A 27,353-nucleotide genomic window follows, 5' to 3' on the forward strand; every position below is an offset into this window, starting at 1 on the left:
GATATCTTCATTCACAAAGGATTGTCTTGGGTTTCTGTCTGGGTCAGAACTGGATTCCATCGCTTTTTGTGCAAATTCCCTTTGCAGATGAAAGGGTGTCTGGTTTCAGACTTGGTCTCGTCGCATTTTGAAAGAGACTTTCTGGGCCCCTTAAATGACACAAAAGCACCGCAGTTTCCATAGTGTAGTGGTTATCACATTCGCCTAACACGCGAAAGGTCCCCAGTTCGAGACTGGGTGGGAACAGGTTTTTCTTCTCATCATCCGGTTTTTGAAAACGATATACATTTTCGACGTTTTCCATTTTTTGCGGCAGTCAAGATATCTTCACCAAAAAGTGTTATCATGGGTTTCTGACTGGGTGAGAACTGTTTGCCGTCGCGATTTGTGCAAGTTCTCTTCGCCGATGAAAGGGTGTGTGGTTTCAGACTTGCTCTCGTTGCATTTTGAAAGAGACTTGCTGGGCCCCTTTAATGCAGCTAAAGCAAAGCAGTTTCCATAGTGTAGTGGTTATCACGTTCCCCTCACACGCGAAAGGTCCCCAGTTCGAGACTGGGTGGAAACAGGATTATGCTCTCGTCATCTAGCTTATAAACACGATATATATTAGCGACATTTTCCATTTGTTGTGGCAGTCAAGATATCTTCATTCACAAAGGATTGTCTTGGGTTTCTGTCTGGGTCAGAACTGGATTCCATCGCATTTTGTGCAATTTCCCTTTGCAGACGAAAGGGTGTCTGGTTTCAGACTTGGTCTCGTCGCATTTTAAAAAAGACTCGCTGGGCCACTTAACGGCCGCGATGGCACAGCCGTTTCCATAGTGTAGTGGTTATCACATTCGCCTAACACGCGAAAGGTCCCCAGTTCGAGACTGGGTGGAAACAGGTTTTTTGTCTCGGCATCTGGTTTTTGAACACGATATTCATTAGCGACCTTTTACATTTTTTGTGGCAGTCAAGATATCTTCACACACAAAGGATTATCATGGGTTTCTGACTGGGTGAGAACTGGTTGCCGTCACTATTTGTGCAAGTTCTCTTCGCCGATGAAAGGGTGTCTGGTTTCAGACTTGGTCTTGTCGCATTTTGAAAGAGACTTGCTGGACCACTTCAATGCCTCCAAAGCACAGCAGTTTCCATAGTTTAGTGGTTATCACGTTCGCCTTACACGCGGAAGGTCCCCAGTTCGAGACTGGGTGGGAACAGGTTTTTCGTCTCGTCATCGGGTTTTTGAAAACGATATACATTTTCGACGTTTTCCATTTTTTGTGGCAGTCAAGATATCTTCACCAAAAAGTGTTATCATGGGTTTCTGACTGGGTGTGAACTGTTTGCCGTCGCGATTTGTGCAAGTTCTCTTCGCCGATGAAAGGGTGTCTGGTTTCAGACTTGGTCTCGTCGCATTTTGAAAGAGACTTTCTGGGCCCCTTAAATGTCGGAAATGCACCGCAGTTTCCATAGTGTAGTGGTTATCATGTTTGCCTAACACGCGAAAGGTCTCCAGTTCGAGACTGGGTGGGAACAGGTTTTTCGTCTCGTCATCGGGTTTTTGAAAACGATATACATTTTCGACGTTTTCCATTTTTTGTGGCAGTCAAGATATCTTTACACACAAAAGGTTATCATGGGTTTCTGACTGGGTGTGAACTGTTTGCCGTCGCGATTTGTGCAAGTTCTCTTCGCCGATGAAAGGGTGTCTGGTTTCAGACTTGGTCTCGTCGCATTATGAAAGAGACTTTCTGGGCCCCTTAGATGACACAAAAGGACAGCGGTTTCCATAGTGTAGTGGTTATCACATTCGCCTTGCACACGGAAGGTCCCCAGTTCGAGACTGGGTGGGCACAAGTTTTTCGTCTCGTCATCTGGTTTTTGAAAGCGATATACATTTTCAACGTTTTCCATTTTTTGTGGCAGTCAAGATATCTTCACCAAAAAGTGTTATCATGGGTTTCTGACTGGGTGAGAACTGTTTGCCGTCGCGATTTGTGCAAGTTCTCTTCGCCGATGAAAGGGTGTGTGGTTTCAGACTTGCTCTCGTTGCATTTTGAAAGAGACTTGCTGGGCCCCTTTAATGCATCTAAAGCAAAGCAGTTTACATAGTGTAGTGGTTATCACGTTCGCCTAATACACGAAAGGTCCCCTTTTCGAAAATGGGTGGGAGCAGGTTTTTCGTCTCGTCATCCGGTTTTTGAAAACGATATACATTTTCGACGTTTTCCATTTTTTGTGGCAGTCAAGATATCTTTACACACAAAAGGTTATCATGGGTTTCTGACTGGGTGTGAACTGTTTGCCGTCGCGATTTGTGCAAGTTCTCTTCGCCGATGAAAGGGTGTCTGGTTTCAGACTTGGTCTCGTTGCATTTTTAAAGAGACTTGCTGGGCCCCTAAATTGCTTCAGGACCGCAGCCGTTTCCATAGTGTAGTGGTTATCACGTTCGCCTCACACGCGAAAGGTCCCCAGTTCGAGACTGGGTGGAAACAGGATTATGCTCTCGTCATCTAGTTTATGAACACGATATACATTAGCGACATTTTCCATTTGTTGTGGCAGTCAAGATATCTTCATTCACAAAGGATTGTCTTGGGTTTCTGTCAGGGTCAGAACTGGATTCCATCGCATTTTGTGCAATTTCCCTTTGCAGACGAAAGGGTGTCTGGTTTCAGACTTGGTCTCGTCGCATTTTAAAAAAGACTCGCTGGGCCACTTAACGGCCGCGATGGCACAGCAGTTTCCATAGTGTAGTGGTTATCACATTCGCCTAACACGCGAAAGGTCCCCAGTTCGAGACTGGGTGGAAACTGGTTTGTTGTCTCGGCATCTGGTTTTTGAACACGATATTCATTCGCGACATTTTACATTTTTTGTGGCAGTCAAGATATCTTCATTCACAAAGGATTATCTTGGGTTTCTGTCTGGGTCAGAACTGGATTCCATCGCTATTTGTGCAAGTTCTCTTCGCCGATGAAAGGGTGTCTAGTTTCAGACTTGGTCTCGTCGCATTTTGAAAGAGACTTGCTGGACCACTTAAATACCGCAAAAGCACAGCAGTTTCAATAGTGTAGTGGTTATCACGTTTGCCTTACACGCGAAAGGTCCCCAGTTCGAGACTGGGTGGGTACAGGTTTTTCGTCTCGTCATTGGGTTTTTGAAAACGATATACATTTTCGACGTTTTCCATTTTTTGTGGCAGTCAAGATATCTTCACCAAAAAGTGTTATCATGGGTTTCTGACTGGGTGTGAACTGTTTGCCGTCGCGATTTGTGCAAGTTCTCTTCGCCGATGAAAGGGTGTCTGGTTTCAAACTTGGTCTCGTCGCATTTTGAAAAAGACTTGCTGGGCCCCTAAATTGCTTCAGGAGCACAGCTGTTTCCATAGTGTAGTGGTTATCACGTTCGCCTCACACGCGAAAGGTCCCCAGTTCGAGACTGGGTGGAAACAGGATTATGCTCTCGTCATCTAGTTTATGAACACGATATACATTAGCGACATTTTCCATTTGTTGTGGCAGTGAAGATATCTTCATTCACAAAGGATTGTCTTGGGTTTCTGTCTGGGTCAGAACTGGATTCCATCGCATTTTGTGCAAGTTCCCTTTGCAGATGAAAGGGTGTCTGGTTTCGGACTTGGTCTCGTCGCATTTTAAAAAACACTCGCTGGGCCACTTAAAGGCCGCGCTGGCACAGCAGTTTCCATAGTGTTGTGGTTATCACATTCGCCTAACACGCGGAAGGTCCCCAATTCGAGACTGGGGGGAAACAGGCTTTCTGTCTCGGCATCTGGTTTTTGAACACGATATTCATTAGCGACCTTTTACATTTTTTGTGGCAGTCAAGATATCTTCACACACAAAGGATTATCATGGGTTTCTGACTGGGTGAGAACTGGTTGCGTCACTATTTGTGCAAGTTCTCTTCGCCGATGAAAGGGTGTCTGGTTTCAGACTTGGTCTCGTCGCATTTTGAAAGAGACTTTCTGGGCCCCTTAAATGACACAAAAGCACCGCAGTTTCCATAGTGTAGTGGTTATCAAATTCGCCTAACACGTGAAAGGTCCCCAATTCGAGACTGGGTGGGAGCAGGTTTTTCCTCTCGTAATCCGGTTTTTGAAAACGATATATATTTTCGACGTTTTCCATTTTTTGTGGCAGTCAAGATATCTTCACCAAAAAGTGTTATCATGGGTTTCTGACTGGGTGAGAACTGTTTGCCGTCGCGATTTGTGCAAGTTCTCTTCGCCGATGAAAGGGTGTCTGGTTTCAGACTTGGTCTCGTTGCATTTTGAAAGAGACTTGCTGGGCCACTTAACGGCCGCAATGGCACAGCAGTTTCCATAGTGTAGTGGTTATCACATTCGCCTAACACGCGAAAGGTCCCCAGTTCGAGACTGGGTGGAAACAGGTTTTTTGTCTCGGCATCTGGTTTTTGAACACGATATTCATTCGCGACATTTTACATTTTTTTTGGCAGTCAAGATATCTTCATTCACAAAGGATTATCTTGGGTTTCTGTCTGGGTCAGAACTGGATTCCATCGCTATTTGTGCAAGTTCTCTTCGCCGATGAAAGGGTGTCTAGTTTCAGACTTGGTCTCGTTGCATTTTGAAAGAGACTTGCTGGACCACTTCAATGCCTTAAAAGCTCAGCAGTTTCCATAGTGTAGTGGTTATCACGTTCGCCTTACACGCAGAAGGTCCCCAGTTCGAGACTGGGTGGGAACAGGTTTTTCGTCTTGTCATCGGGTTTTTGAAAACGATATACATTTTCGACGTTTTCCATTTTTTGTGGCAGTCAAGATATCTTTACACACAAAAGGTTATCATGGGTTTCTGACTGGGTGTGAACTGTTTGCCGTCGCGATTTGTGCAAGTTCTCTTCGCCGATGAAAGGGTGTCTGGTTTCAGACTTGGTCTCGTTGCATTTTGAAAGAGACTTGCTGGGCCCATAAATTGCTTCAGGAGCACAACCGTTTCCATAGTGTAGTGGTTATCACGTTTGCCTCACACGCGAAAGGTCCCCAGTTCGAGACTGGGTGGAAACAGGATTATGCTCTCGTCATCTAGTTTATAAACACGATATATATTAGCGACATTTTCCATTTGTTGTGGCAGTCAAGATATCTTCATTCACAAAGGATTGTCTTGGGTTTCTGTCTGGGTCAGAACTGGATTCCATCGCTTTTTGTGCAAATTCCCTTTGCAGATGAAAGGGTGTCTGGTTTCAGACTTGGTCTCGTCGCATTTTAAAAAAGACTCGCTGGGCCACTTAAAGGCCGCGCTGGCACAGCAGTTTCCATAGTGTAGTGGTTATCACATTCGCCAAACACGCGAAAGGTCCCCAGTTCGAGACTGGGTGGAAACAGGTTTTTTGTCTCGGCATCTGGTTTTTGAACACGATATTCATTAGCGACCTTTTACATTTTTTGTGGCAGTAAAGATATCTTCACACACAAAGTATTATCATGGGTTTCTGACTGGGTGAGAACTGGTTGCCGTCACTATTTGTGCAAGTTCTCTTCGCCGATGAAAGGGTGTCTGGTTTCAGACTTGGTCTCGTCGCATTTTGAAAGAGACTTTCTGGGCCCCTTAAATGACACAAAAGCACCACAGTTTCCATAGTGTAGTGGTTATCACATTCGCCTAACACGTGAAAGGTCCCCAGTTCGAGACTGGGTGGGAACAGGTTTTTCGTCTCGTCATCCGGTTTTTGAAAACGATATACATTTTCGACGTTTTCCATTTTTTGTGGCAGTCAAGATATCTTCACCAAAAAGTGTTATCATGGGTTTCTGACTGGGTGAGAACTGTTTGCCGTCGCGATTTATGCAAGTTCTCTTCGCCGATGAAAGGGTGTCTGGTTTCAGACTTGGTCTCGTTGCATTTTGAAAGGGACTTGCTGGGCCCCTTCAATGCAGCTAAAGCAAAGCAGTTTCCATAGTGTAGTGGTGATCACGTTCGCCTATTACACGAAAGGTCCCCTGTTCGAAAATGGGTGGGAGCAGGTTTTTCGTCTCGTCATCCGGTTTTTGAAAACGATATACATTTTCCACGTTTTCCATTTTTTGTGGCAGTCAAGATATCTTTACACACAAAAGGTTATCATGGGTTTCTGACTGGGTGTGAACTGTTTGCCGTCGCGATTTGTGCAAGTTCTCTTCGCCGATGAAAGGGTGTCTGGTTTCAGACTTGGTCTCGTTGCATTTTGAAAGAGACTTGCTGGGCCCCTAAATTGCTTCAGGACCAAAGCCGTTTCCATAGTGTAGTGGTTATCACGTTCGCCTCACACGCGAAAGGTCCCCAGTTCGAGACTGGGTGGAAACAGGATTATGCTCTCATCATCTAGCTTATAAACACGATATATATTAGCGACATTTTCCATTTGTTGTGGCAGTCAAGATATCTTCATTCACAAAGGATTGTCTTGGGTTTCTGTCTGGGTCAGAACTGGATTCCATCGCTTTTTGTGCAAATTCCCTTTGCAGATGAAAGGGTGTCTGGTTTCAGACTTGGTCTCGTCGCATTTTGAAAGAGACTTTCTGGGCCCCTTAAATGACACAAAAGCACCGCAGTTTCCATAGTGTAGTGGTTATCACATTCGCCTAACACGCGAAAGGTCCCCAGTTCGAGACTGGGTGGGAACAGGTTTTTCTTCTCATCATCCGGTTTTTGAAAACGATATACATTTTCGACGTTTTCCATTTTTTGCGGCAGTCAAGATATCTTCACCAAAAAGTGTTATCATGGGTTTCTGACTGGGTGAGAACTGTTTGCCGTCGCGATTTGTGCAAGTTCTCTTCGCCGATGAAAGGGTGTGTGGTTTCAGACTTGCTCTCGTTGCATTTTGAAAGAGACTTGCTGGGCCCCTAAATTGCTTCAGGACCGCAGCCGTTTCCTTAGTGTAGTGGTTATCACGTTCGCCTAATACACGAAAGGTCACCTTTTCGAAAATGGGTGGGAGCAGGTTTTTCGTCTCGTCATCCGGTTTTTGAAAACGATATACATTTTCGACGTTTTCCATTTTTTGTGGCAGTCAAGATATCTTCATTCACAAAGGATTGTCTTGGGTTTCTGTCTGGGTTAGAACTGGATTCCATCGCTTTTTGTGCAAATTCCCTTTGCAGATGAAAGGGTGTCTGGTTTCAGACTTGGTCTCGTCGCATTTTAAAAAAGACTCGCTGGGCCACTTAAAGGCCGCGCTGGCACAGCAGTTTCCATAGTGTAGTGGTTATCACATTCGCCTAACACGCGAAAGGTCCCCGATTCGAGACTGGGTGGAAACAGGTTTTTTGTCTCGGCATCTGGTTTTTGAACACGATATTCATTAGCGACCTTTTACATTTTTTGTGGCAGTCAAGATATCTTCACACACAAAGGATTATCATGGGTTTCTGACTGGGTGAGAACTGGTTGCCGTCACTATTTGTGCAAGTTCTCTTCGCCGATGAAAGGGTGTCTGGTTTCAGACTTGGTCTCATCGCATTTTGAAAGAGACTTGCTGGACCACTTAAATGCCGCAAAAGCACAGCAGTTTCCATAGTGTAGTGGTTATCACGTTCGCCTTACACGCGAAAGGTCCCCAGTTCGAGACTGGGTGGGAACAGGTTTTTCGTCTCGTCATCGGGTTTTTGAAAACGATATACATTTTCGACGTTTTCCATTTTTTGCGGCAGTCAAGATATCTTCACCAAAAAGTGTTATCATGGGTTTCTGACTGCGTGAGAACTGTTTGCCGTCGCGATTTGTGCAAGTTCTCTTCGCCGATGAAAGGGTGTCTGGTTTCAGACTTGGTCTCGTTGCATTTTGAAAGAGACTTGCTGGGCCCCTAATTTGCTTCAGGACCACAGCAGTTTCCATAGTGTAGTGGTTATCACATTCGCCTAACACGCGAAAGGTCCCCAGTTTGAGACTGGGTGGAAACAGGTTTTTTGTCTCGGCATCTGGTTTTTGAACACGATATTCATTAGCGACCTTTTACATTTTTTGTGGCAGTCAAGATATCTTCATTCACAAAGGATTATCATGGGTTTCTGACTGGGTGAGAACTGGTTGCCGTCACTATTTGTGCAAGTTCTCTTCGCCGATGAAATGGTGTCTGGTTTCAGACTTGGTCTCGTCGCATTTTGAAAGAGACTTGCTGGACCACTTAAATGCCACAAAAGCACAGCAGTTTCCATAGTGTAGTGGTTATCACGTTCGCCTTACACGCGGAAGGTTCCCAGTTCGAGACTGGGTGGGAACAGGTTTCTTCTCTCGGCATCTGGTTTTTGAACACGATATTCATTAGCGACCTTTTACATTTTTTGTGGCAGTCAAGATATCTTCACACACAAAGGATTATCATGGGTTTCTGACTGGGTGAGAACTGGTTGCCGTCACTATTTGTGAAAGTTCTCTTCGCCGATGAAAGGGTGTCTGGTTTCAGACTTGGTCTCGTCGCATTTTGAAAGAGACTTTCTGGGCCCCTTGAATGGCACAAAAGCACTGCAGGTTCCATAGTGTAGTGGTTATCACGTTCGCCTAACACGCGAAAGGTCCCCAGTTCGCGACTGGGTGGGAATAGGTTTTTCGTCTCGTCATCCGGTTTTTGAAAACGATATACATTTTCGACGTTTTCCATTTTTTGTGGCAGTCAAGATATCTTCACCAAAAAGTGTTATCATGGGTTTCTGACTGGGTGAGAACTGTTTGCCGTCGCGATTTGTGCAAGTTCTCTTTGCCGATGAAAGAGTGTGTGGTTTCAGACTTGCTCTCATTGCATTTTGAAAGAGACTTGCTGGGCCCCTTAAATGCAGCTAAGGCAAAGCTGTTTCCATAGTGTAGTGGTGATCATGTTCGCCTAATACGCGAAAGGTCCCCTGTTCGAAAATGGGTGGGAGCAGGTTTTTCGTCTCGTCATCCGGTTTTTGAACACAATATACATTAGCGACATTTTCCATTTGTTGTGGCAGTCAAGATATCTTCATTCACAAAGGATTGTCTTGGGTTTCTGTCTGGGTCAGAACTGGATTCCATCGCTATTTTTGCAAGTTCTCTTCGCCTATGAAAGGGTGTCTGGTTTCAGACTTGGTCTCGTCGCATTTTGAAAAAGACTTACTGGGACCCTCAATTGCTTCAGGAGGACAGCCGTTTACATAGTGTAGTGGTAATCACGTTCACCTCACACGCGAGAGGTCCCCAGTTCGAGACTGGGTGGAAACAGGATTATCCTCTCATCATCTGGTTTATGAACACGATATACATTAGTGACATTTTCCATTTGTTGTGGCAGTCAAGATAACTTCATTCACAAAGCATTATTTTGGGTTTCTGTCTGGGTCAGAAATGGATTCCATGGCTATTTGTGCAAGTTCCCTTTGCAGACGAAAGGGTGTCTGGTTTCAGACTTGGTCTCATCGCATTTTAAAAAAGACTCGCTAGGCCCCTTAAAGGCCGCGGGGGCACAGATGTTTCCATAGTGTAGTGGTTATCACTTTCGCCTCACACGCGTAAGGTCCCCATTTCGAGACTGGGTGGCAACGGGATTATGCTCGTCGTCTCGCTAATGTATAATTAGCGACATATTCCATTTGTTGGGGCAGTCAAGATATCTTCATTCACAAAGGATTATCTTAGGTTTCTGTCCGGGTCAGAACTGGATTCCATCGCTTTTTGTGCAAGTTCCCTTTGCAGACGAAAGGGTGTCTGGTTTCAGACTTGGTCTCGTCGCATTTTAAAAAAGACTCGCTGGGCCACTTAAAGGCCGCGACGGCACAGCAGTTGCCTTAGTGTAGTGGTTATCACGTTCGCCTTACACGCGGAAGGTCCCCAGTTCGAGACTGGGTGGGAACAGGTTTTTCGTCTCGTCATCCGGTTTTTGAAAACGATATACATTTTCCACGTTTTCCATTTTTTGTGGCAGTCAAGATATCTTTACACACAAAAGGTTATCATGGGTTTCTGACTGGGTGAGAACTGTTTGCCGTCGCGGTTTTTGCAAGTTCTCTTCGCCGATGAAAGGGTGTCTGGTTTCAGACTTGGTCTCGTCGCATTTTGAAAGAGACTTGCTGGACCACTTCAATGCCTCAAAAGCACAGCAGTTTCCATAGTGTAGTGGTTATCACGTTCGCCTTCCACGCGGAAGGTCCCCAGTCCGAGACTGGGTGGGAACAGGTTTTTCGTCTCGTCATCGGGTTTTTGAAAACGATATACATTTTCGACGTTTTCCATTTTTTGTGGCAGTCAAGATATCTTTACACACAAAAGGTTATCATGGGTTTCTGACTGGGTGTGAACTGTTTGCCGTCGCGATTTGTGCAAGTTCTCTTCGCCGATGAAAGGGTGTCTGGTTTCAGACTTGGTCTCGTTGCATTTTGAAAGAGACTTGCTGGGCCCCTAAATTGCTTCAGGAGCACAGCCGTTTCCATAGTGTAGTGGTTATCACGTTCGCCTCACACGTGAAAGACCCCCAGTTCGAGACTGGGTGGAAACAGGATTATGCTCTCGTCATCTAGTTTATAAACACGATATACATTAGCGACATTTTCCATTTGTTGTGGCAGTCAAGATATCTTCATTCACAAAGGATTGTCTTGGGTTTCTGTCTGGGTCAGAACTGGATTCCATCGCTTTTTGAGCAAATTCCCTTTGCAGATGAAAGGGTGTCTGGTTTCAGACTTGGTCTCGTCGCATTTTAAAAAAGACTCGCTGGGCCACTTAAAGGCCGCGCTGGCACAGCAGCTTCCATAGTGTAGTGGTTATCACATTCGCCTAACACGCGAAAGGTCCCCAATTCGAGACTGGGGGGAAACAGGTTTTTTGTCTCGTCATCCGGTTTTTGAAAACGATATACATTTTCGACGTTTTCCATTTTTTGTGGCAGTCAAGATATCTTCACCAAAAAGTGTTATCATGGGTTTCTGACTGGGTGAGAACTGTTTGCCGTCGCAATTTGTGCAAGTTCTCTTCGCCGATGAAATGGTGTCTGGTTTCAGACTTGCTCTCGTTGCATTTTGAAAGAGACTTTCTGGGCCCCTTAAATGTCATGAAGGCACGGCAGTTCCATAGTGTAGTGGTTATCACGTTCGCCTAACACGCGTAAGGTCCCCAGTTCGAGACTGGGTGGAACCAGGATTTTTCTCTCGTCATAGAGTTTTTGAATGATATACAATATCGACATTTTCCATTTGTTTTGGCAATCTTCCAACACAAAGGGCTATCTTTGAGTTCTGACTGGGTGAGAACTGGTCGCCATCACTATCTGTGCAAGTTCCCATCGCACATGAAAGGGTGTCTGATTTCGCACAAGTCCTGCATTTTTCACAGTGTCGTGGTTTTCGCCTGTAGCTAACGCATGAAAGGTCCCCAGTTCGAGACTTTCTCATCGCGTCATCTGGTCTGTGAAAAGATATGCATCATGGCAGTTTCCCATTTGTTGTGGCAGTCGGTTCCCTTCCTACACAAAAGGTTATCTTATGTTTCTGACGGGTGAGACCTGGTTCCCGTCGTTATTTGTGCAAGTTCCCTTCGTACATTTCGGTTTCAGACTTGGTTAACCGCTCGTATTTTGAAAAACACTTGCCTGCCCCATTAATGGGCCTGAGACACACGGCAGTTTCCGTAGTGTAGTGGTTATCTCGTTTGCCTCACATGTGAAAGGTCCGCTATTCAAGACAGGCTGGAAATAGGTATTTATTCTCGTCATCGGGTTAAGGAAAATATTATGCATTTAAACATTTTCCATTTGATGTGGCAGTCGAGTACCCTTCTCACACAAAAGGTAATCTTTGGTTTCTGACTGGGTGAGAACTGGTCGCTGTCACTATTTGTGCAAATAGTTTTAGACCGGGTTGAAACTCTTGAAGATTTTATTTGCCGATGTCATGCTGAGCGATGCGTCCTTGTCGACTGGTGAGGGCTCTGCTCACAGATTTTGAACACAGTTGTTTACTATCCGCCTATCTTCATTATCTTTCTTTCTTTTTTCTTTTTCTTTTTTTTTTTTTATCCATTATTTTGGAAACGCCCGTGAAACACTGAAGCTGCGAAAGGTAAAGCGGAAAGTGGCGAGGAAACACTGTTTTAAAAATAAATAAATAAAAACTGAAGAACATGAAATTCATCTCACCACTCCATAAGCAATGGTGTTGCTGTAGGATCGGAGCTCAGGGTAGATATTGGCAAGGAACCAGCTGAATGGTTGGCACTTGAGTCTGGATCGCAGGGCCCTTCTCTCAGAAATGTCCCCAATATTTATTCCAGAGTTCTATTGAAAGACATGAACAAAACACGTGAAATTACAGAGTGCTTTTTCCCTCTTACCATCTTAAAAATCCAATTACACCATTGAATCTTCAAGTCAAATGCCTCCAAAAGATGTAGAATTTGCAGTTTAACACACACCTATTGGACAGTGCAGGTTCGACAATGACCATATACACAGCCAATGCCAGTCCCAAGCCCACATAAAAATATAAATGTGTTGCATCATGAAGCGTATCTGGAGTCCGAAATGTGCCAAGCAAATAATGCGAGCATTTCACTGTGGCGACCCCTGATTGGGGCAATCAACGTTGTCGTCTCAGTCAGTTTTTTATTTAGCTTCCCATTTTCTTTCAGTCAGTCTTAGGTAGGATTCCACAACATTCTGGAACTATAAACGTACCACAACACACCGCTGCCAACAATTAAATAACAACACGTATTTTTAGTACCTGTACTTCTACACAGGTCGGCAGAAACACTTACCAGAAGTTTGAGGTCTTGGAAAAAAATTATGAAATGTGACTTATGGGGTTTTGTCCCGACAACCAGCGGCTGTGAATATATTTACTTTGTATTACACACACACAAGCAAAAATGGAGACGTTGAACGACATCGGGTAGAAAAAAGGAACAAGATGAGAGAACTTGTCAGAATTCTCATCGAGCCACAATTGACACAGACATTTTATCTCTGAAGGACTTGATCAGCCTCGGAAAGTTCAATACGGTTCTTAAGGCCGTAAAAACCAATGACTGGATTTGACCATGCCACAAACAAATTCTCTGTTCCTACAACTGCACTGAAGCTGCGCCATTCGCTTGTGAAGCTGTCTTACATTTTGCAAGGACAGGCTCTGCATCAAGACAACGAGGACCTCAAGAAAAGAGCTGAGCAATTTGGCAAATTAATTGAAATGGAATGGAGCACACGTGTGTTTTTCAATGAACTAAAAACACTGGATCAAAAGAAATGGAATAGGCCCCAAATACTGCTTCGATCTGCACACATTAGGAAACTTCATAAACATTTGAGGTCAACAAAGATCAGCAAAAATGCTCTCATCGAGGAGCTACCACAAAGAGGTGAGCTCTCTCAAGTTGCGCTGACAAAGCTTATTTTATTCAGTCGTCATCGTGAAGGACAAGTATCCAGGATGCAGGTAACAACATACCTGGGAAGAAACCGACACAAATGCCACAATGAAATTTTGGACAGCCTTTCACCCTTAGGAAAGAAATTGGGCAAGAAACTCACCAAGGTAGAGATTCAGGGGAAAAGAGGGCGCGAAGTGCCAGAGCTGTTCCCAACCAATGTGAAGGAGTCGGTCGAACTTTGAATTAAAACAGGAAAGAATGTAGGGATTGCCCCAATAAATCCCCCAAATTCTGCTCGTCTATATCATGGTTCTCTTGAGAACATTCGTGGATGGGCTTAAAGAAATTTGCGGAATCTTGTGGAGCAAAACGGCCAGAAAATATTTACATCGACAAAAATACAAAACCATGTAGCCACATTTTGACAAGAAATACATTTACAAAGATATGAAATTGATAATGTGGCAAAGTTTTTGGGACAAAGTATTGCCATCCCTAGGGAGTTTTGCAGACTCCCAGAAGAAACATTACAAACAGCCAAAGTGAGCAGACTTCTTTTTGCCCTACAAAGTGGAGTGGGCAAATTCAAATGAATGACTCTGGGGGATATAACACCAAACATCAACTGTAAGTAAAATATTTCAAAATTTTCAAAGAAAAGAAATAAATAAAAATGTGTGCTTTGTGAAAAATGTACTTTTTTCGTGTAGTTTTTTAAATTATTTCATTGCAGCTAAAGAGGAGTTCAGTGACTCAGACGCAGAAGATAACTAACCTAAACATTCCACAACTATAAGTCCAGAAGGAATAAATGTCTGCCATACATAAGTAATTAAAAATCAGTCTACTCTATACAAGTTATTTATGGGCGACACGGTGGCCAACTGGTTAGCACGACGGCCTCACAGTGAGACACATTAGAGGTCGACGGTTTGAATTCGGCTCCGGCCTGCCTGTGTGGAGTTTGCATGTTCTCCCTGTGCCTGCGTGAGTTTCCTCCGGGTACTCCGGTTTCCTCCCACATTCCAAAAACATGCATGGCAGGTCGATTGGACACTCTAAATTGCCCCTAGGTATGAGTGTGAGTGAGAAGGGTTGTACGTCTACGTGTGTCCTGCTATTGGCTGGCAACCAGTTCAGGGTGACCCCGCCTACTGCCCGAAGACAGCTGGGATAGGCTGCAGCACCCCAGCGACCCTAGTGAGGAGAAGCGGTACAGATAATGGATGGATGGATGGAGTTACTTTACTGCCCCCATATATGGATTTAAGATTTTGAGGATGAAGATTCCGAATAAAGGGCTGGAAATTCAAGGAAGTTTCCTAAAAAAAAAAAAAAATAAAAATTAGTTTTGCCATTAAGTGATAAAGGAGTGATGTTTCATTGAAGATGTAGAATATCGGCATTGAATACTACAGTGGCCGAGAAAGGTCACAATTGAAAACCCCGCAACACAACAACATTGAACTACAGCGTTATTGCAAAAGCCACAACGGAAGTGCCCGAAACTCCAGCGGGATGGGAAAAGACGCAAAGATGGAATAGTAATCAAAATAAAGTTGTTGTTTTGTTGGAGCTTGTGTCACTGGCTTTTTGTTGTGTAGAATACCTTGCCATTTAATAAGCAGAGAAACTGTTATTTTCTCTTATTTTTCACAGGGCAACCCAGAAGGCCCTGGTCCAAGACTGAAAGAGAAATTCTTCAGCAGCATTTCAAGGACTTCCTGAAGGAATTCAGGATTCCTGTAAAACTGGACTGCCAAAAATGTTTGAAGGAGAATACGATTCTAAGAGATAATGGAAGAGACTGGAAAGCATTAATATACATTGTGTACAACAAAACGAAATTTTTCAAAAGAGATTTGTGCAAAATTTAACACCAGTGACACTGGGGGCGAGAATCTAAACAGCTCATATTGTGGAGCATCAATGTTATGAACATTATTTGGGAATGTAGCAGCTCTTTATTCAGTATCTTGTCAGCAGCCGAAATGTTGCATTATGTTTTTGTCTGCTTCTGCTTTTTCTACTTCTGCTTGTCCCTCTTTTTTTCAACCTAACCAGTCAAGACAGATGGCTGTCCACGATGAGGCGTCGGGTCTGTCAAGGTTTCTGCCTTCAAAAAGGAAGTTTTTCCTTGCCCCTGTTTCCAAAGTGCTTGCTCCTGTGGTTGAAATTGCAGGTCTTTTTTCTTGCTACAAGTGTAAAGTGCCTTGAGATTATTCTTTGGTATTTTCTGGCACTATATAAAAAATATAACTGAATATCAGTTTTATGTGCCTGGATACTGGGAGCATGGATTAAAGTGCTTCATTGTTAAGGGTCACAACATTGGTAGGTCATGTAAACACAGCAACAGTGTTGCAGTCACTACTCTGGTAGCTTATGTAAATATAGAACATAATAATCATAACATTGAAATGCTTTTTGATATCTTCATAATTACTTGATGGATCCATAGATATTTTAATTAGTTTCACATGTTTGTACCTTTTTGGTACTCCTATTAATGCTAAAAATGCTCATATTGAGTAAATAATAATAAATACAATATATCCGTGTCTGGCAACACTGTTTTTTCCCCGTAATGTGAATCACAATATAGAACATAATTGGTAATTGGTCGTAAAATATGATTTGATATTTTGATAACAATTACCTGGTTAAGATTGTATTTTTTTTTTTAACTTTTTTTCTTTCTGTCATGATCCGTTTCTGTCACGCCTCGTGTCTTTTGTTTGTAGTCGCAGCTGGCGCGTGGGCGTGCCTCCCGGCACTCTCGTTCATGTCATGTTTTCACGGCCGGAGAGACACGCCCACCGGCCACACAGCTGAATCATGTTATCCCATGATTACCTTGTATATTTAAACCACCGACGCTGACTCGTCAGCGTCGGATTATTCCTTCCTCACGCTACGTACCACGCCTCAGTGTCGGATTATGCCTTCCGCCTTGCTCACGCTACGTACCACGCCTGTGTTATCTTGATTCCTCGATTCTCGTGTATTATGACCCTTGCTTCGCCAATTGACTACGTTTCGTGCCTTGTACTTCTCGGATTCCTTTGCTCGTCCCAATTGATTCCCCTTGCCCTTCCGCGGCAAGCGATTTTGGTTCTGGTTCTTTTCCCTTGCATTTGCAAGCGCTTTTCGTTATCATTGTTGCTTTCTTCCTGGAGCGGGTTTTCCCTCCAGTTATTTATGTTGGACTTTGTCGGCTCCGCGCCTTTTTGTACTGTAAGTATTTTTGTGTTAATAAATATTCTGTTAAGCACATCATCTCCTGTGTCCGCGGTTAAAGAGTTCCATCGCTGGAAAAGCAGATCCTTACACTTTCTTTGTTTCTGGAGTGTGAATGTCACTGTGTGCGGTCTAAGAGGGAACTCGAGTCACTATTTTGTTCTGCCTTGAGGAAATCAAAATCTGGATGACACTTAACTTCCTGAATTTCAATGAAAAGAGGTTATGGTGTTCGGTCCTAGTGGCCCTTCTACTCTCAACCCTGTTGACCTCGGCCCCCTGGCATCTTATCTAAAGTGATTTTAAATTATATCAGCTAATCAGTGCTGTTGTTCGATCCAGCTTCTTTCATCTTAGGCAGCTGGGTAAAGTGGAGCCCTTTCTTTCCCAACAGCACTTAAAAGAATAATTCATGCATTCGTTACATCTAGGTGAGATTACTGTAATGCACTTTACTTTGGAGTCAGCTAGTCCTCGCTCAAGCGCCTCCAACGGGTCCAAAATGCTGCTGCTCGTCTTTTAACTGGAACTCGGAAGACGGAGCACATAACCCCAATCTTGGCCTCTCTTCACTAAATCCCAGTGCACTTTAGATTTCACATTAAGATACTTCTGTTTGTCTTCAAATCTTGAACACCTGCCCGCTGCCTCAGGTTTGTGGACCAAATGCTGCTGGAGGTGGCGAGGACCAAGCACAGCCTCAGGGGGGATCGTGCCTTCTATTCGTCCCTATGAAATGAGCTTCCATTAAATGTTAGGCAAGCCCCCTCTCTGTCCATTTTTAAAACTCGTTTGAAGACACATTTTTATTTTTTTAGCTTTCGACTCAACATGAGACTGTCGCTGTTCTTCTGGTATCTATCTTAAATGTGTTTATGTGTTTTAATTTGTATTCTAATTACCTGCCAATTTATATGACAGCATAAGAAAGCACTTTGTTCCAGCTCCAGCGGTTGCAAAATGCGCTATAAAAATAAAATTGTATTGTATTGTATTTACCAACCTAGAGGGAACCTCTGTGATTCCCTAAAGTAAAAGTATTTTTTTCTGAAATTTGGATTAAAAAAATAAAAACAACATAACAAATCATATATGACCATTAATTGTCTTAAGACAATAGTATTAATTGTTCACTTGGCTTTTAATTGTTCCTTTCTTTGATTCTGGAGCGTGAATATCGCTCTGTGCTATATAACAGGGAACTCCAGTCATTATTTACCAGTCAGCAGGGAACCTCGGCGATTCTCAACAATAAAAGTATTTTTGTTTCTGTAATTTGAAGAAAAAAAAAGTACTTTTTTTCCTGGAATATGCATAAAAAAACAAAAGAAATCACACTTGACCAACAACATAAGTGTTTGTTTTTTTAAGCAATTACTTGAAAATGTTTAAAAAACAAAGACAAAATTGGTTTAAAGAGACACGTTCTCTGCCCAGTAACCTGTTTACCTCTAGTTCGAATGGCTGCCATAAGTAGCAATCGTTGACACCTCCAGGGAGTGTGTGGAAAACGACGCGTTTATGCCTCATTGAAATCCCGGCCCCAGCCTACCGGTGGAGAGTCCCGCATGGATTTAACTGCTCACGTACCTTAAAGTCCCCGAAAATAAAAATAAAAAAAACCTTCACCAGAGCGTGTTACATATGAATTTAGTATGATTAAATGCATGAACAAGAGGGGACCAAAAAAAATGACCAGTTGGCCATGCATGTTTGTAATGTTTGTAATGTTAATAACGGTTGAACAAACATGCCATTCTTGGGGTCTTCTGAAAAGTAATAATTCTTGGAGGTGTAAGTATTCCATCTGATACCATATACATAAATCCTCATTTTTGGTATTTCACTGTTGGGCCATATTTCCTTCACTTGACAATGACAATGTTTACTATGATATGATCTCTATGGAAATTGTTCAGCAGCATCCAATGTATATATTTTTTTTATTTACCAGTATCAGTTTGTTTCCTTTGATTGTTTGAAGGCTAAATTAATTCAGAAAGACTCACATGTTAAGTTTGGCTTAGTTTACTCCTCCACAATTCAGTGTGTAGTATTTGTCTTATTCTGTATGCAAGATTCAAGTACAGAGCCTAACCTGATGTACGGTTGATTGAGGAAGAGTGTATTTCTATTTTGGGTTTGTTAATCATGAAAGACATTTTCTACAAAAACAGGCATGTTTTTTGTTTTTGAAAGGGTTTTTCTAGTATAACACAAAACAAGATGTTAGCGAGTTGCTTATCCTAACAACGCTTCCAGAGAAAGCTCTTTGGCGCCAGCTGACTGCTATGCTCAGTGGTTTTCAGCAGAATTTGCATTGCTCTATTGTTTCTATTTGTGTACACAAACACTTCCCTAAACAGAAGTAAATAAATCCCAAGGGAGAATTTGGGCATTTGACAAGATGCTTGCAGCCAAGGCAACAAGGAACATTTGCTCTCTCACTCTGTTTCCAATGATAATATGAGCAAAGTAGTCTAACTTGGCGAGCTTTGTATGCCCCAAGGGTGTGCCACCTCTGAAATTATTACAAGTCTGGACCACATTTCTCATTTTAGGTGACAATGTTTGGGAGTGAAAAGGTGTTTTTTTTTTTTTTACTGAAAAGAACATTCTTAGAGCTGAAAGTCAGAGAGTTACTATTTAACAGTAATACCTCACACTTATGGCCCTTTTTTTGTAGAATGGGCACATCTCCATTTTCATGCTGGGGCAAGTCTAGTTTGGCCTGTTGGTGTCACACAATTTTGCTGAATTTGACGAGGTGCAGGCAGACAGATTCTGCACTTTGGGCACATGTGTACTGGATGACATTCTATTATATTCAGAAATGTAACAACAGCGTGGGTCAAAACCTATGAAATATTGTAGAAATCAATTCACTGAATCCTTTATTATTATCGTCTGCAAAAATACCAAAAAGAAAGAAAACTCCACCTACGCGCACATAGTTAGACCACGCGTAGTGCTAGACTTGCGTTGGGCATGAGGTTCAACGATAATATGGTTGTAGTTAATCATATTACGATATTTACGTCAACTTATCGCTCGCTGAGAAATAATGGACAGGTCGTTTTTTTTCCAGACTCAATAAATGGTCATTTACATGTGTCTTTGTTTATATACCTCATCAACATTCACTTGCACTGCTTCATCTGCTCTTCAGTCAGTCAGCCTGTTCGCCGCTGTTTGAGTAGTCACTCATTCAAGCACATATAAACACAAAAAGTGGCCCGGCTTTTTAAACATGTTTAAACAGTTTGGTTCGCATGTGTCTGTCAGTTCATAGGCACACACAAAACTCTCATTCATAAACTGTAGTTGTTGTAATTAGATTAACGTCTTGTGTTCCATAGCATAGTGTCTTGCAGAGATCCATCCTTTGTCCTGGAGCCGCGACCTGGGAACCCTTCTGCCATCATCCCTGCATCCTTATTGATAAAAATGATCATTCTCCATTCCCATCCGTCCTTTTAAAACCCTTCCGTCCTTACATTTCACCAGTCCGAGTTTTCATAGTTCATAAATAATATTATGGTAATATTAGGTACTTTGGACTATTAGTCGTGAGTGTCCACATTATTAAATCTTAAAATCTATACTATAAAAACCGGTAGACGCTTTTTCCCCCCATGATGCCAAACGCAGTTATCGTTACACAGCGTACCTGAACCTCTAAATTCATAGATGAGTTTAGACCGGGTCACACTGTAGAGATGGCTGTATTCATTGCACTTCATCCTTTTGCTCAAATGAAACATAACTTAAAATGCTTATGTTGGCTCTCAATTGCTTCTTCACACAGCCAGCTTCTTCCAGCCAATGGGGATGTCCACATTACTACTCTTGTATCGCTTCCGTGATTTTGCCCCTTGAGTTTTGCTCTCTTCCAACACGTTTAAATACTGTACCTGAAATGGAACATTCCAGGCCATGTAAACATGGCTCTTATAGTTGTCCATCCAGACCTCAGCCACTCTTAGAGCATTGCGGCGCACGAGGGCTGTCAGATTTTCCGTGTAAGGCTTGTGGGCTCTCTCGATGTGCGCAATTCTGGAGCAAGGAAGAACTTCTACGCTTCCACCACACTGCCATACCTAACAGTGAGAGAGAGTGACAGTGAGTGAGAAAGAGTGTGTTTAGGTCGGGGTGTGCGGGGTGTGTGTGGGGGTGTGTTCGTGTGAGTGAGAGAGGGAGAGATTTTTAACAATTTTGAATCAGATTTATTTGCTGCTCTTTCCATCAGAATCAGACATCTTCAACTCGTTCTCATCATTAACATATGTAATTTGCATGAACACATGTTCAAACTGTAATTTTCATCAGTAACAAAACGCAGGATATGATTAATGTTTGCAGAATTCCAGCTTTTTAATTATTTTTTTTAATTAAAAGTCTAGACTTAATATAAACCACATATCCTCTAGCAAGCAATTTAAGGAATTCTTTAGTCTTAATATTAAGGAATTGCTTATTCATAATATTAAATTAAAAAAAATTGCATATGGGATGTCGTAACAATCATTTGCTCTTTAGCTGTGTGGGCATTTATTTTATCTCGAGACAGTTGCCTGAGAGATTCCTGTTTAACTATAGTGATCATCAGTCACATAATTGCCAGTCATTTTTTATCCAAATTGTGATATCGGCATAACTTTACACTCCTTCTACGTCGTTCTGCCTTTCGTCTGTCCTTGGCCAACCACAACACTTATTAGGATCCAAAAATACTATCTGCCAAAGTCATTTCTTTGACTTAGGCAGTTTTTATGCTACAAACAAGTTGGCAGAAAACATAAAAACAAGAGCTGGGCTTTCCCCCGAGTGAAGAATGACCTCTTCTTTTTGATTCGTTTTCATCTGCTCCGAAATGTTTCTTTAATTTCCCAGTCAATAAATATAATTTCAGTCAATTACATGGATTATGAACTATGTATTTAAACTTTAAACCTTTTTTTTTTTTTTCAATGACGTGGCTGAAAATGACTAACAGACACTACTTGCTTAAAGGGATGTAGTTACGTCGCCTAAAGTCGAACAATTGGAACCAGTCCCCATGCAAATAATAAATGTGCATGTCTAGTCATTCCAACTTCAGTCAGTGTAAATATCCCAACTGGTGCTTTTATGCCGTACACCCTCACCATGATCAGCAAAGAAGGAGTGCGCTGCGTCCTAACCTACTACTTCCACAGTTCCTCATTCTCATATAAATCAGCCACAGAGAGGTTAATCCTTTTCATATGTTGAAGTGGTCATTGGTAGGGATGTCCACATGGATTTTGGTGCCAATTCATCACCATTTTTGGACATTACAAGCAATGAAAGTACAATGATTTCCAATGGAGAGTTTGTATTCGGTCCCTTTACTGACTCTTGTAGTACCACATGGCAAGCGGAGGGGGTTGCGGCCACATTCCACATTAAAAGTAAGCATTTTTCAAGTCAGCACTTATTTCCTAATTTCTCCAAAATTAATGGATAAAAAAGAAAACAATATCTAATCTCAGTTTCCTGGTCAAAAAAATTCTAAACTGATCTTGTTAGTGAAAAATTGGCCATCTCTGATCTTGTCCTCCTTTAATTTGTTTTGCAGACATCAATAAATACCCAGCAACTCTCAAAATGCCTCTTTCAGTCTAGCCACGCCCCCTCCCTTATCCCATGCCTCGGCGGGAGTCAGTGGAGGAACCGGACACAATTTGTCCATTCAAAACCATTGTACATTTTGGTCAAAAACGTCGACCAATCAGCACCAACATGTATGTAGACATTTCTACTTACGTCCATTTCAACCTATGAAAATATCAACGATTAACTCTTCATGCCTCACAATGAGAGCTATGAGGAAATAAGCAGCTTAAATTCAATTTCTCTCATGCCAAATGTACTGTTTTGTTAAGTCCCCAACATGTACGGCGCTACACTGGGACTAGCAGGTGCTATAGCCCCGCAAAAAATTTAGTCTATCAGTTACATGTGCATTAGGTTAGAGTAAATGTTCAAATGCATTCGCAAACATATTTGAACATAATTTTAAATTTGTATCAGGCGCTAATGAGCCATTTTTTTAAAATTGCGCAATAAAGTAATAAAACAGTGATGCTCTTGTCAGGCTTGTGTGTGCAGAGTTATCACCCGAGGTGGGCAATTTACGAAATTTACTTGTCCTTCATTTGTCAGCAGCCTAGGCACCGTCCCGTCATCATCAGATTGTCATTATTTCAAGCCAAACCAAACTGTAATTATCAGTCGGTCAGTCTGTCATTTTATTTTAACCGTGCTTCTGTCATTGTGTCCATCAGCATATTTCATTGGTTCGCCAGTCAGTTACTACTGTTAGTTTCAAACACAACAACCTGTAATTGAACATACGTTTCCACTGATGTGATGAGACCAAATAGGTAGGATAAATGTCAGTTCAGAGTGCAGATGTGGCACATGTGCAATTCACAATGGAAAAACTGAGGTGGAAGATCAATAGTTTGTATTAGAGGTGGTGCACGAGGAGGTGGGAGACGAGGAAGAGGTCTCATGAGACACTTCATTTTCAGATTTTTGTGCCGACTGAAAACAATACAATACAATGCAATTTTATTTATTATGTATTATGTATAATTTTATTTAGCGCATTTCAAAACAGCTGGAGCTGTAACAAAGCACTTTCCATATGCCTGTAAACCTTGGTTCAAACTCTGGTTAATCCCGCTGTCAGTACAATACATGACCAGTTAGCTCTCTGGAAGCACTGTAAAGTACAGCTGCTTTTTGGAATATGATTGTTGTGTCTGTCTTTGTTTGTGGACCTTGAGTCTCCACAATGAAGATGATGATGATGACCAGTTATTTGATTCATTGTTTTTTTTTGGTTTTTTTTTTAATTGTGTGGAATTGTGTCTTTATTGAGGTAAAATACTTTTCACTAAAAACTCCCTGCCTCAATGGAAAAGGATTCTGTGCCCCTCAAAAGTACTACCCCAGCCCACAGGAGGGTCTTTTGTGAATAGTTTCCATATTGAAAAAAATGTTCTCCAATTCTTGTGTCTCAGCATTGTGTTAAAAACAGTGTAAGGAATTCTGTGTAAATCTTACAAGCAAACATGGCTGGAAATGTTACAGTCAAAATGGAGTGTTGTTCGGTTGTGTTTTGCAAGACTGAATTGTGCCTATATAGCCTTCTATTCCCATGCCCGTTGGCAATATGACCTAATTTAGCATATTACTTACTAAACATATTTTCTAATAAATTGCCTATTGGCGATGTAAATAGCTCTCAGAGGAAAAGAACAGAACAAAATACAACTTTAACATCTCAGGAAATACAAAGATCCCGTGCTTGTCAAAGAGCTAAGTACAAAGCTGCTTGGAATACTTTTTTGTATGTAACAATTAGGTTTCATCTTCAAAACGGTAGGCAAATTTTAGCCTGTTAAAAAAGCCTTTTAAACGACTGATCCACTTTAAGCTTTTCAAAGCTCAATCAATCCATATTCATGATGCTGTATCAAGGTAACACTATGAATCCAATTCACAGACTGTGCCATAATGCACACTATTTGAAGCTTCCAATATAATTTGAACTGAAAATGTAATATTTGTTTTTTTTCTTGCTACTCAAATGGGCACTGACGGTTGCACCTTCATTGGGGGTAGGTAGATTTGCATAGGTAGAATCTTATGCAGGACCATTGCCAGGGAAACTGATGTAATCAGTAAAGGAGGTCAATATGTTTTTAAGTGTATGAATATAAAATGACAAAGTTTAACTAATTGAGATAATGTGGTGGGATTTTTTTTTAAATAATGTGCACTCTATTGTACAATTTCCTGTGCTATAATGTCAAGATCATGATTTTAAAGTAAGATTACTCTCTTTGCAAGAAAGGTTTCCTTTCTGCATACCTGATTGCATATGGTAACAACTGGATATGCATCGGAACTAAAGTTTATTTTCAGAATTTGAAGAACCTGAATTGGTTACTAAGCGCCAGTTGTTGTTCTGCGGTGGAAGTCTGAATGCAGGTTGATGTGCACAAACTCACCCTGATGCCAAGCTCCACATTCTCGCCTCCATAAACTTCCATCCCCTCATCTAGCAGGCCAATTTCCTCAAAGTACTTTCTGTCAACCACAAAGCATCCGATAAGAGCGGGACTCCTAAAAAGAGAAAAGGATAAACCCATATTTTCAATCCAAAAAGGGTGAAATGGGCAACTTCATGACACAAACAGTACCACTGATCACTTTAACTCTTACTTTTTCATTTCGTGCTACTTTCCAAAAAAGATGTCTTTCAGCTATGAGCAGTGTTGACACAATTGAAGAAGTAAGTTCCTGACCACTTGATTATAAAAGTAACTAAATTAGATTACAAGTTACTTTAATAGTTATGTGAAGCCAACAGTCTTATTGGACTGTTAATTTTAGGAATCAGGTGTTTTTCTGTACTTTATTATTCCTCATATGTCTGTGAAGGAGACACCGTGGGTGAGACGAGAGTACTGTTTATTTGACTCTTGTCAATTCTTTCTCTCGCAGGCGGGGAACTGTAACTGTCTGGTGATAAAATGCATTATGCTTGTAAAATTTATTCAACTCGAGTGCATGTAAGAGTGAATACATAAAACAAAGTAACTTTTTGCAGTGTTTCAAAAGTAACCATAGTCTAACTAAAAAGAAAAATAATATATTAGATTAGTAGTTATTTCAAAATGTGCAAGTTTTGGAGAAACACACAACATTGAAAATGGTCTACTACTATGAGCCTTCGTTAACTAATGCTGGGTCTCTCTTTCCAAGCACACACCACGGAGCAGGAGAGATCAAGTGCCGAACAAACCCTTAAAGGGGAAGTCAACCCCAAAAGATTCATTGCAATAAAACGATCTATGAGCAATTCATCAACAAAATACGGTATTCTGATTAACAATACGTTTGTGGAATATGATTTTAAGCAGAAAAATCCAGCCGTTTTTAGCCATCTCAGGGGCGGCCATTTTGTAACTTGTGTTGATGACCAATAACGGCCTACCTGTTTTCTGAGGTTGAGTCATGATTGGTTGTTAGCTTAGCCCTGAGCAACAAAAATAGGATGATTTTACTTCTTAACTCATATTCCACCGATGGAATATTAATCAGAATGCCCGGTTTCAACCGGTGGGGATGCATATTCTTGTAAAGAGAATTTTTGGGTCGACTTAAAAAGACACAATGGAAAACTATTGAACACAGACGGAAAACAAAGCAGGGCAGAGACTAAATAGAACAATGTTAAAGAAGTTATGTGTGTTGTAAGTTGATATATTGTTCTTTATTATTTGGTATCGCTCATGTAAATAAGGAAACAATGCGACGCAGAAGTGTACTCAGGCCACCTTAACGTACTCATTGGCCCCAGGGCTAACAATCAAATATAGGCCCCTGCTCTCCAACCCCAACAGAGATGAGCTCCTCATTTTTCAACATTGACAACCAGATCAGTGCAGATATTTATGCTTTTCATCAATTTTAATTAATAGAATAGCCAACAACTCAAGGCTCACAGTCTATACTTATTATGAATCTGAAGTGCATCCTTTTCAATCACACGTATGAATTGAAAGGAAAAAAATCACATCATATAAGTGTCATTGAGCAAGATACTGAACCCCCAGTTGCTCCTGATGCTGCTGCGTCATCAGCCGGTGAATAAGGAAACAGTAGAGCCAAGTGAAAGCCTCGTTACCAATAGTATTGCACTGATATAACACAACATTCAAACAAATTAGGGCACTCTTGCACCTACAATGCTTAAAAAAAGTAAAAATAATATTTAAATAGTAATAATCAAAGCTCCCAATGTTGACGCTATGCATCCCTCAATCCACTGCGACAAATATAAACGATGCTATTTTGACGTAGTGGAAAACATAATTCATCATCATATCTTATCGCTCCATACTGATAGCCATTGACGAGCGGTGTTATTTGCTAGCTTAAGGTCATTGTCTGTGCACGGGCTGCTCAGGCGACAATCCTGGAGAATGTGGGCCATCGTTTGGTTGGGGTTTCCGCACGGGCAGTCAGCGCTGTTCTTGAGGCCCCACTTGACTAGGTTATCCCCAGTCTTGCCAACCTTGGCTCGTGCGCGGTTGAGCGTGGCCCAGTGACGTCTTGGGAGGTCTTTTCCCGCAGACAGGCTCTCGCAGATGTCGGGTAGAGCCTCGTTTGGGTTGTCGCTATCGGTACGTCTCCAGGTTCTGAGTCGGAAGCTTGGGGATGTCGTCGCGCCGAGTCCGTCGATAGTGACGAAGCTCTTCCTAGACACGAGGCGCCTCTGCTCCTCCTGGTGTCCATGTAGTGGATGGCGTGGATCTTTTTGCTGCCTATCCCTCTCTGCCTTTGAGATTGCAAGGCGGCGGATGTTGGGCGGTGCGATGCCAGTCAATCTATAGAGTGCTGGTAAGGGCGTGGCTCTCAGGCTGCCCGTGACGACTCGGCAGGCCTTGTTGAGCTCTACGTCGACCTTTGCGGCATGCACAGAGCGGGCCCATACTGCTGCGCAGTACTCTGCAGTCGAGTAGCATAGTGCCATCGCTGTCGAGCGGAGAGTGTCCGGGTCAGTACCCCAGGTCGAATTGGCCAGTGTCCCGAGCAGGTTGTTTCGCGTCGAAACCTTCTTGCGAAGCTTCGCCACGTGCTCTTTGAACGAGAGGGTACGGTCGAGCGTAACGCCAAGATACACCGGGTTAGGTGTTTTCTTGAGCGTAACGCCCTCCCATTGGATGTACATCTCCCT

At 42.3% G+C, this 27,353-nt stretch overlaps 1 protein-coding gene and 25 non-coding genes across 27 annotated transcripts in view; 25 read left to right on the forward strand and 1 right to left on the reverse strand.

Moving 5' to 3' along the window:
• The window catches only part of galnt18a (UDP-N-acetyl-alpha-D-galactosamine:polypeptide N-acetylgalactosaminyltransferase 18a), a 285,922-nt gene that overhangs the window by 172,778 nt on the left and 85,791 nt on the right, over window positions 1–27,353 (reverse strand). Inside the window, exons 6-8 of one of the 2 annotated variants that reach the window (XM_088299047.1) lie at window positions 24,619–24,733; window positions 20,488–20,673; window positions 12,102–12,239 (exon numbers count right to left, since the gene is read on the reverse strand). In XM_088299047.1, coding sequence (XP_088155173.1) covers window positions 12,102–12,239; window positions 20,488–20,673; window positions 24,619–24,733 — 439 coding nt within the window. The remainder of the gene's footprint in view (window positions 1–12,101; window positions 12,240–20,487; window positions 20,674–24,618; window positions 24,734–27,353) is intronic. The other variant, XM_088299048.1, reaches the window with a different exon arrangement.
• trnav-aac (transfer RNA valine (anticodon AAC)) lies at window positions 174–246 on the forward strand. The gene has a single exon. It is a non-coding gene; the product is annotated as a tRNA-Val (tRNA).
• On the forward strand, window positions 493–565 carry trnav-cac (transfer RNA valine (anticodon CAC)). Its single transcript has one exon. It is a non-coding gene; the product is annotated as a tRNA-Val (tRNA).
• Window positions 813–885, forward strand: trnav-aac (transfer RNA valine (anticodon AAC)). The gene has a single exon. It is a non-coding gene; the product is annotated as a tRNA-Val (tRNA).
• trnav-uac (transfer RNA valine (anticodon UAC)) lies at window positions 1,133–1,205 on the forward strand. The gene has a single exon. It is a non-coding gene; the product is annotated as a tRNA-Val (tRNA).
• Window positions 1,452–1,524, forward strand: trnav-aac (transfer RNA valine (anticodon AAC)). Its single transcript has one exon. It is a non-coding gene; the product is annotated as a tRNA-Val (tRNA).
• trnav-cac (transfer RNA valine (anticodon CAC)) lies at window positions 2,411–2,483 on the forward strand. Its single transcript has one exon. It is a non-coding gene; the product is annotated as a tRNA-Val (tRNA).
• trnav-aac (transfer RNA valine (anticodon AAC)) lies at window positions 2,731–2,803 on the forward strand. Its single transcript has one exon. It is a non-coding gene; the product is annotated as a tRNA-Val (tRNA).
• trnav-uac (transfer RNA valine (anticodon UAC)) lies at window positions 3,051–3,123 on the forward strand. Its single transcript has one exon. It is a non-coding gene; the product is annotated as a tRNA-Val (tRNA).
• On the forward strand, window positions 3,370–3,442 carry trnav-cac (transfer RNA valine (anticodon CAC)). Its single transcript has one exon. It is a non-coding gene; the product is annotated as a tRNA-Val (tRNA).
• On the forward strand, window positions 4,328–4,400 carry trnav-aac (transfer RNA valine (anticodon AAC)). Its single transcript has one exon. It is a non-coding gene; the product is annotated as a tRNA-Val (tRNA).
• trnav-uac (transfer RNA valine (anticodon UAC)) lies at window positions 4,648–4,720 on the forward strand. Its single transcript has one exon. It is a non-coding gene; the product is annotated as a tRNA-Val (tRNA).
• trnav-cac (transfer RNA valine (anticodon CAC)) lies at window positions 4,968–5,040 on the forward strand. Its single transcript has one exon. It is a non-coding gene; the product is annotated as a tRNA-Val (tRNA).
• Window positions 5,288–5,360, forward strand: trnav-aac (transfer RNA valine (anticodon AAC)). Its single transcript has one exon. It is a non-coding gene; the product is annotated as a tRNA-Val (tRNA).
• On the forward strand, window positions 5,608–5,680 carry trnav-aac (transfer RNA valine (anticodon AAC)). The gene has a single exon. It is a non-coding gene; the product is annotated as a tRNA-Val (tRNA).
• trnav-cac (transfer RNA valine (anticodon CAC)) lies at window positions 6,247–6,319 on the forward strand. The gene has a single exon. It is a non-coding gene; the product is annotated as a tRNA-Val (tRNA).
• Window positions 6,567–6,639, forward strand: trnav-aac (transfer RNA valine (anticodon AAC)). Its single transcript has one exon. It is a non-coding gene; the product is annotated as a tRNA-Val (tRNA).
• trnav-aac (transfer RNA valine (anticodon AAC)) lies at window positions 7,206–7,278 on the forward strand. Its single transcript has one exon. It is a non-coding gene; the product is annotated as a tRNA-Val (tRNA).
• Window positions 7,526–7,598, forward strand: trnav-uac (transfer RNA valine (anticodon UAC)). The gene has a single exon. It is a non-coding gene; the product is annotated as a tRNA-Val (tRNA).
• Window positions 7,845–7,917, forward strand: trnav-aac (transfer RNA valine (anticodon AAC)). The gene has a single exon. It is a non-coding gene; the product is annotated as a tRNA-Val (tRNA).
• Window positions 8,165–8,237, forward strand: trnav-uac (transfer RNA valine (anticodon UAC)). Its single transcript has one exon. It is a non-coding gene; the product is annotated as a tRNA-Val (tRNA).
• On the forward strand, window positions 9,124–9,196 carry trnav-cac (transfer RNA valine (anticodon CAC)). The gene has a single exon. It is a non-coding gene; the product is annotated as a tRNA-Val (tRNA).
• trnav-uac (transfer RNA valine (anticodon UAC)) lies at window positions 9,754–9,826 on the forward strand. The gene has a single exon. It is a non-coding gene; the product is annotated as a tRNA-Val (tRNA).
• Window positions 10,074–10,146, forward strand: trnag-ucc (transfer RNA glycine (anticodon UCC)). Its single transcript has one exon. It is a non-coding gene; the product is annotated as a tRNA-Gly (tRNA).
• trnav-cac (transfer RNA valine (anticodon CAC)) lies at window positions 10,394–10,466 on the forward strand. Its single transcript has one exon. It is a non-coding gene; the product is annotated as a tRNA-Val (tRNA).
• trnav-aac (transfer RNA valine (anticodon AAC)) lies at window positions 11,032–11,104 on the forward strand. The gene has a single exon. It is a non-coding gene; the product is annotated as a tRNA-Val (tRNA).

The sequence above is a fragment of the Idiotropiscis lumnitzeri genome, chromosome 6 (assembly GCF_059441095.1).
Source record: "Idiotropiscis lumnitzeri isolate Australia: NSW breed Sydney's pygmy pipehorse chromosome 6, RoL_Ilum_1.0, whole genome shotgun sequence".
Taxonomy (NCBI): domain Eukaryota; kingdom Metazoa; phylum Chordata; class Actinopteri; order Syngnathiformes; family Syngnathidae; genus Idiotropiscis; species Idiotropiscis lumnitzeri.